The sequence below is a fragment of the Aplysia californica genome, unplaced genomic scaffold, assembly GCF_000002075.1.
Source record: "Aplysia californica isolate F4 #8 unplaced genomic scaffold, AplCal3.0 scaffold00348, whole genome shotgun sequence".
NCBI classification, from domain to species: Eukaryota; Metazoa; Mollusca; class Gastropoda; order Aplysiida; family Aplysiidae; genus Aplysia; species Aplysia californica.
The window spans coordinates 224,347-233,137 of record NW_004797618.1 but is presented as its reverse complement, the minus strand read 5'-3'; the positions used below and the strand labels follow the sequence as shown (position 1 = coordinate 233,137).

At 37.6% G+C, this 8,791-nt stretch overlaps 1 protein-coding gene across 1 annotated transcript in view; it reads left to right on the top strand.

Moving 5' to 3' along the window:
* Positions 1–451: 451 nt before the first annotated feature.
* LOC101863039 (carboxypeptidase O) overlaps positions 452–8,791 on the top strand; it is a 20,304-nt gene continuing 11,964 nt past the window's right edge. Inside the window, exons 1-4 of the mRNA XM_005102901.3 lie at positions 452–1,095; positions 6,137–6,911; positions 7,614–7,715; positions 8,388–8,563. Coding sequence (XP_005102958.1) covers positions 6,296–6,911; positions 7,614–7,715; positions 8,388–8,563 — 894 coding nt within the window. The 5' untranslated portion in view covers positions 452–1,095; positions 6,137–6,295. The remainder of the gene's footprint in view (positions 1,096–6,136; positions 6,912–7,613; positions 7,716–8,387; positions 8,564–8,791) is intronic.

The following is an 8,791-nucleotide window of genomic DNA, read 5'->3' as shown; positions in this document are numbered from 1 at the left end:
GTCGAATCAAACTTTTGTTTGACCAGCTTTTCTAGGCCGTGCATCTGAGATCTTTTAAGTTTCAGTAAGATGAAAGATAGTGAATAACTAGTTATGTACTATCATTGGTAAGATCTCGAGTTTCATGGCGTATGGCATTTGCAACACAAATAAGTCACAATAATAGGACTTAAATGGCGAAGACTTTAGATACTATATATTGACATAATTATGCAAGAGAGGAGGATCAGAGATTAAGAAGATAGATTTTTTAAATTTTTTTTTTGGGGGGGGGGGGTTAAGATCCTTAATTTTTTTTTACAAGAAAGAAGTCTTGGCTAAATCACACAATAGGACACGGTAGCCACCAACCTTTCAGAGGCCTTGGCCATGGTATGTGAAAATAGGAAAGTAGACTCCCTAACATAGTTGGGCACATTTTTCGAACTCACATAAGTTGGGAGCATGAAACAATATACAATAAGCTTAAGCTTAAAACAAAAATAAATCATCACAATGTAGGCCCTACATTCTACAGACACTTTAGATGCTACGTCAAAGTTTTAAATCACGATCTGCTTGATCTTTGTCCATTAAACATCTTTCGAGGTAATCGAACATTGTTTTTGTTTTTTATCGACAAATGGAAAGGGGGAACATAAAAGCATTATGCAATAATATTGTTCTGAAGAAACAACAATGTCTTTCAGCTATGCTGATACACTCATGACACAACTGTGTGCTAACAAAATAATAGGCCTATATAATATAATACTTTGTGAATGAAATTGATGCTGAAAGAAAAGAAAAGAGCCGCGCATAATGTGGAAAAAAAAACGTAGGTCTATTGTGGTGTTCTCCAGAGATTTATCAAAGACGCATAGACAGGAGTAATGAGTCTGGTCCACGAGAGAGACAGTAAATGATGAGATTTATTTCGTGATGGGCTACATAACGTAATTAATTAAAAAAATAATTATCTTCTAAGATAAACAAGTACGACCGCAGGGGAGGCTACTCCAAAATTAAAAGTGTTCTTGATAAACTTCCGGGGCATGTTGATAAGTGACAACAGTCCAGTTCTGTGCATAGGAACCACATATTTCACATGCTCAGGTGAGAAAAGTTCTATTGAAGTGTGTATCGTCGATTTCGAGTTTTGTCATTTCGTAATCTTTTTTTTTCTGACTTTTTAAGACACAAAGTGAAACTCTTTGAAGTGTGACACGTCCTTCTGTAGTAGACAGATGTCTGGTTTCTTGGGCGTTGGCTGTGTGTGTGTGACGACAGTCAGTGGTGAAGCCCTTTTTATTATTGGCGATTGTGTAGATTTCCGCGTTTAATTCCGATACTACACGGGACATCTGACAAACTCTTTTATTCATATTTACAAGAATATATGTGGAAGCAACTATTTAAGGAAAACATTTTTGGCAATCTGTATTGCATTTCATTTTATTACTCTGTTTAACATTTTTGGCAATCTAACTATTCTATTATTGGATTTCATTTTTGGATTGAATTAATCTGTTTAATGGTAAGTTCTAGGGCTTATAGGCCGATTAAAACTAGTATAGGAATTTATCGCGGAAATCTGCACAATCGCCCCGTTTTTATCAATTCAAATTCTCGCCATCAGTTCACACCTCAGTGACTGCACTGAATCATTTCACAGCACTGATGCGTATCTTATGTCCCTATCTCAACATAGAGTTTCGTATGTATTTTGTGCGAATTTCCATTTCCCTTCAGCCTTCAGTAACATTAGATATCTACATTGAATTTGAAAGCAATGGGTGCCGAAACAACACATTATCATTATTATTAGGCCGTCGTTATTCGGACTCGAGTCCGAATAACATTTTTTCATATTTGGACTCGAGTCCGAATAAAAAAATTCTTATTCGGAGTCCGAATATGAAAAAATGTTATTCGGACTCGAGTCCGAATAACATTTTTTCATATTTGGACTCGAGTCCGAATAAAAAAATTCTTATTCGGAGTCCGAATATGAAAAAATGTTATTCGGACTCGAGTCCGAATAGTCACTTCGTTATTATTATCACTAGATCTAAGTCTAAGGGTGTGGCATAGCGGTTTCTGTCGGATTGAATTCTTGCCTTCACTTCACGCTTCACTAGATCTAACTATACTGAATCATTTCAAACTCTAGCCTATGTATAAACTATGTTCCAGTTTAATTCAGTAGAACGTATGACTAGATCTATAGCGGCATCTGCTGCAGCAGGACCATCCCTACAGCAGGACCTTATTTCTGGAATCCCCCTTTTTGATCTATGTAAACTCAATTACTTATGCTTGGGTTTAGCGGGGCAAGGAAAGTCCTGAACTTAGATACAGCGGGAGAGATCGAGCAAGCTCTAGCTGGGGGGGGGGGGCTGTAGGCGGGCTCCAATGCAGTCAGCGATGCAGCGCTGTGATTGGCCAGTTTAGTGATGAGTGAGGTGGGGCAGGCGGCAGAGAGAGATGGTTTCGGAGAGACGCGTTACGTGAGCCACTCCAAAAACGATGTGCCATAGGCCGAAAATAAAAAAAGAGGAGAGCATGTGTGTGTGATTCCTGATTCATTGATTTGCGATCGTTGATCTCAGCTGTTCCCGAGCGGAGCACTAAGTTACCTGTGGAATTGACCCGGTCAGCCATGCCTCACCTGGGGGGTCAGGGAGGTCACTTTGACCTTTACTCAACGAGTGAACTGTTGTGACTTTACAATTTTTATTCAGTTTGATATCGTCATCGGGGCTTTGCCCACAGACAAATCAAAGTCAAAATACTATAAACTGATAGAGGCAGTCTTGAACTGTACAGCAAATAACTTTTTATTGACATTCATAGCTCGGCACCCTTTAAAACATGGCGCTATTGAGGGCACCTTTGAGGGAAATTTTTACATAGGTCTACTTTTTAAAATTACGATATTTTAAAATGTGAACCCCAGATCTATAAAACAATCAATGGTATACAACAGTGACATGATGAGCTTTCAGAAACACTTACTTTTGGTTCGATTGTTTCAGAAACGTGGAAATTGTAGAAGATTTACTACTGTCCAGCTTATGAAACGAGAGATTTTTCGTTGTCTCCTCACAGTTCAAGCAGAAATGGTTAACTTGTAGAAGGTTCACTGCTATCCAATTCATGAAACAGGAGTTTCCTCATTGTCTTCTCACAGCTAGAGCTGCTTTCACTTTCACAAACACAAATATGAATACTCTTAACAATAAATGCAAAAGTGTCTTTGAGTCCAAAGGCTGTCTTCCTCTTCTTTCCCTTCAGTAAGAGCTTTTAACTGCTTTCCTTTTCCCTTAATTCCCATTGTCGTCTTCTCCAGTTTTGCGGCTGAAGTGAACAAATTCGCCACTCTCCTCGCTCATTAAACCTAGATCTAGGCCAAATCTATATCAATTGTACCTTCCTTTTCTCTGCCGAGGAGTAACGTTTTCTGCATGTCATTTGTGTAGCGAGTGTTTCTTCTTAATGAGACAATGGTTGTGTAATAGGTCTCTGAAGTGCATGCTCTAGTGATGTGTCTTCAAACTGTCTTTGAACTCTTTCTATGTACGTTTGGGTGTTGAAGTCGCTGCTGGTGTCTCTAGGGTTAGATCTCTGTGTGGTGAGTTCACTCGTGATATTTCTAGGGATGATTGATCTACTATGGATGTCTGTTGAGTACTTTCATGTGATTGTTCGTCTGCTGCAATTACGTGGGTCGGAGTTTCAACAGATGGAGGCTCTGGTGGGTCTTTTGAGCAAGACGGTGTATGATGTACTTTTCTAATACAACCTTTATTTTGAAGTGTGCAAAGGGAACACACAGGACAAGCATCTACCGGTACTGTTTTATTTGGATCGAAAGGTGTCCAGATGTGTGAACTTTCTTCAATACATGTACGTTTTTGTGCAGCAGCTAGCGTTGCTTCTCAAATTTTCAAGGTGTATATATGCGCTGTAGGCCTACACATTTGTTGCACAGTGTACAGGATGTGTGTCTGCACTATCCCAGTCCACGTTCACATGATAATGATAGAGAACAAATATGTCATTCTTAAAATTTACACAAAAATATAATTTGCTCTAGTTTGACTTTTGGCCCCACACGTTCTACACAATTTTTTTTAACACTCAAGGTGTAGTTCCCGCGTGTGTTCCATTTTCACTCTGGTAGCAGACTCTTATAACACTTGTCGACACAGAATCCCAGAAAGTGAAAGCGGGACCTCCGATGAATGCCGTACGGGCAGCGTGGCGGCCGGGAAAATATTACGGGGTGAAGCAACAAAACTGGCCGTCCTGCTAAAGTTTTTCAACCAATCAAAACAATTTTTTTCACAAATAACCTCCTTACTGGCTCTTAATACAGCAGATAAAAAACTGGTTACAATCTGTAGTTCAGGAATGGGAGAAAAAAAATCCTGATTTTGGAGGATTCCGAATAATACTTGCACCACAAGGTAGGGTTAAGTACAGAGCACAGAATTCTACACTTAAGTGTAGAATTCTGTGGTACAGAGGCAGTGTGTGTACAGGATTAGAACTAGAACCAAACTAAAGGATGCGGGTTATTTCGGAGAATCTGAGCTTTCATTTGATACCTCACACACCCATAGTGATAGATAAGACGGGACATTTACAGGGGTCTAAATCAAGTGAAAATTACAGACTTTCTAACCGAAATCGGTTAACAGCGCTATTGCCCTGGAAGTGATGCGCGGCCCGACTGTCAGGTGGGATTTATGACCCCGGGAGGTAAGCGGACGGGTTTTAGTGCTCCGCAAGGATAGTAGAACTGAACAGCCGTGTGATGCTCAGGCATATTATGCACACATCCACTTTACCAGTTCTACAGTAGGCCTTCCGGTACAATATTTTTTTTATAGACAGCACAAGCAACAAGACCGAGGAAAAGATGGCTTCCAACAAAGACAGAAGGAAATGCTTCTTACTCAAATTAAAGGCTGAGATAATCAACGAAATTGACGAGAAAAGGAAGACTAATCTATCAAAAGCGCAAATTTTATTGATATCATCTGATATGGAAGGGAGGTAATCATGTGGATTTCAGAATTTTTTCAGTAATTTTCCTTCACATTCCTATAGCGGAAACTTGCCTACTGCGGGATTTTTCTTCTGGAACCAAAAGTCCCAGTGTAGCCATGTTCTACCAGGGCTGCCCATTAGGCACAGATGTGCGTATATTACGCTTTAAACCCTTTCAGTTTTGGTGGTGCGTGAGCGTTACTCTTTAAAATTTTGTCTGGCAAACCTCTTTTTACCCCTTCTCTATCCCCAAGCAGAGTCAATGATTTGACAACACACTCACACATATGATACACGGCAGTCACCTTTTGTCTGTATCAGAAATACAGCACTCAGTAGTTCACTGACCACAAATACTGTAAAAAAACAAACTGATCATTTGGCATGAAAGCATGCATGAGCAGGCATTTTCATTTGGTGAAAAGGAAGTGATCCAGGAGGCTTGTGAGATTTTCACGAGGGGGAAAAAATCGAAATTCTGGAAAGACTGGAATGTGAACCCTGAGATGGCTCTGAAGAATAATGAATCAGTTTATTTTTTGTGTGTATTACAGTCAGAATTGACCCCTTATGGTTTGCCAACTTTATTTTACTTTTGATTTGCCCAACCACCACCCCACCCCCCCTTTCCAAGTGGACACTACTCTAATTCTAGTCAATATTACTCATTTATTTCTTGTTGTTACAATGAAACCTTACAGTTAATCAAAAATCGTTAGCATTCAATCATAGTCATGGTCACTCTGTGTGTGTGTGAATGTGCGTGTGAGTTAAATGTTTACAGGCAAATTTCTTACCATCAAATTAGGAGATTAAAGTTTCTAAAACAAGAGTTTTAATACCCGTTAAGATAGAAATCCAAGGGATGAAAGAACCTCTTAATTGGCCTGAAAAGGTGAACCCTGTTCTACTGTAGTGATGAGAGCTGCAAAAGAACATGACAGGTTCTAGATTCATAGCACAAGATATGATATATGATGATATTACAGTGAATGTGATATTTCGTGATACATAAATTTAAAATAATGGCTTACCCTTTCTGAATTATAGTTGTATAGCAAAATCATTTCAAAGTAAGTGTGTTGGATCTTCCCCTCAGAGCTTGGTGCTGAGTCAACTAAATGGTCCAGAGTTGGCCATGCCCATCTGGAAGGAGCAAGTTCTGCAAAACTATGAAAAGCTGAAGACAAATGTAATCCGAAACATGGCAATTATTCTCTAAGTCTGCTGTGCCTGCTGTGGCTTTGTAAAATGAAAAATGGAAAAATCTACATGTATATTTGTGGCACTATCAGTTCTTTCTTTATTTGTTTGTAGTTTAGGATATGATGTGAAAGCTCAGTTAGAGAAGTACACACCAAATTACACAATATACCACAACATTTCTCAAATAAATTCAGATCTCTCTCTATTGGAAAAACTTCACAAAGATTACATCACTTTAAGTCATAGTTTTAAGTCCAGGAAAGGAATGTCACAGATATTTGCCAAAATCTCAAATTCATCTCAGGATGCATCCCAGAGCACAAGCAAGACAAAAATTCTTTTGGTCTTTGGGGAGCATGCCAGAGAATTTTTCCCCGTTGAAAGCATGTTTTATTTCTTGAAAAATCTAACTGGCGGTTTACCTGGAAGTGTGAGGGACAATCCAGGCCAAAAGTTTTCTAAATGGGTTTTGGATAACTTTGATATCCACATAATTTGCTTAGCAAACCCTGATGGAAGAGATTATGTAGAAAAGTCCAACAATTATTGCTGGAGGGGAACAAGTTTAGGGGTGGACATTAACAGAAATTTTGATTGGAATTATGGAGGCAAAGGCAGTTCAAATGACCCCTCTGATGGAGAGTACAGAGGAACTCATGTTTTTTCTGGTGAGTTGTTTATTTGTTGTTTTTTTAATACCCAACATATTATGTGTTTGTTTGGTTTTGTTAGGAGTTTGGTGGGGGTTTTTAAAGACTCGCTTGAGTCTTTATAGAGCAGTGGATAAGGTGGAAGATATATTATATTCATGGAATACTTTTGCTATCTAGTCAATGGTAAAAAATCTTGTGTATTGGATATTATTTTTCCAAGAAACATTTTATGTTTTTGAGATCAAGGCAATTCGAAGTTGGCTCAGTCTTGTAGTCAACTGCAGCTCACTAAATGGTGTGGTGAGATAATTTACAAGCAGGAATTTTTTATTTATTTTTTTTGTCTTGTTTTTTTAGCACTCTGTGGTTTTATCATGCACAAGCTGTAAAAAATTTGTTCTGCTTATGCACAAGGAATATGGTGATCAGTGTTGATATAATGTAAACTAAAATAACTTATTATGGAAATTATTGAATAGCTGAGAGATTGATGCTGAAATATTTTATCCCATTTCAATTCGTTTCCCTCTCAGACTATGCACGTCTTATGACAGAATCTCATCATACTCTTTGCATACAGAGTCTCTGTGTTTCTTTTTATTAATGTTTTTACTGGCAAAAAGAAGTGCAATATTTTGATAAAGTTATAAGTAAAAAAGATTATTTTGACATTGTCATCGAATCATTGTATTTTACATTTATTACTATATATTTCAGAACCAGAGACAGCAATATTTAGAAAAGTTACAGAATCAACAAAGTATGATGCCTTTCTGTCCTTCCATTCTGGGATTCGACACATTTATATCCCCTATGCAGGTAGAAAAATCCTTCAATATTTTTTTGGGTTCCTGTTTGTAAAGCTCTGAATGAACTTACTAAGAATGCCAACATTTGAGAAATGTCCTACAGATTCTGCCCTGTATCTTTTCAGTTTATTCTTTTTTCTGTTTGTTCCACTCAGAATCAGCAGAGATTTGTTTGACTTTTTTTCTTTCATTCTGCTTAATAAATATATGGATGTGTGAGGGTGCAGGTTCTTCTTTTTTTTATATTAATTTGCAAGGCTTTAGAAAACTGAAGAGTATCTGTTGTTAAAGTAAGATAAGATAACATGATACTTTATTGTTCCCATGTGAAGTTTTTCTGTGGCTGTACAGGAATTGTAAAAGCACAGATTATATATACATGATCGAGTGTTAATTGTGTGTACATTATTTTAATAAAATTTCAATGTGAAGAAAAAAACAAATCTGACAATAATACAACATAGCACATCAGATGCATCTTTCAAACTGCATGCACCAATTTATTGCAGACCTTAGAAGTTATATAGATATATTTGAATGATATATTTGTGCATTTTTAAAAAATCAACAGCAATACACATTTATTTTTATATCAACACCAGTCTTATCACAGATGGGAGGAAATCTCCTTCTCAAGTTCTCTTATGAAATCTTTTTCGACATTTGTCTCATATCTTCTCAGATTCTAAGTCACGACTTAATCACCGTTCCCCTTCGAATAAGATTGATCTACTTAAACTAGCTTCTAAAATGGCGAAATCATCACAGGCAAGACCTTTCAAATATGGACTTGCCTATGATCTGAATGACTATACCGCTGATGGAACTTCATTTGATTTCATGGCTGGCGTTCGAAAGGTAAGAACAGAAATAACAGATTTCTATTATTATTATAGGAAGTACTGTAATAAATTTCTTGGATTGTTTCTTCCACTTATCTCATTTTAATTCACCCTGACCCAAATGTAGTGAATGATCAGCTAAGTTTCAGCTTCTTACTTACTCTGTTATTCGAGGGCTGCCAAGTAAACTATGGTAAGTCATGTTTTTCACATTTTCAGGAGAGACAACAACAAAAACGGATTT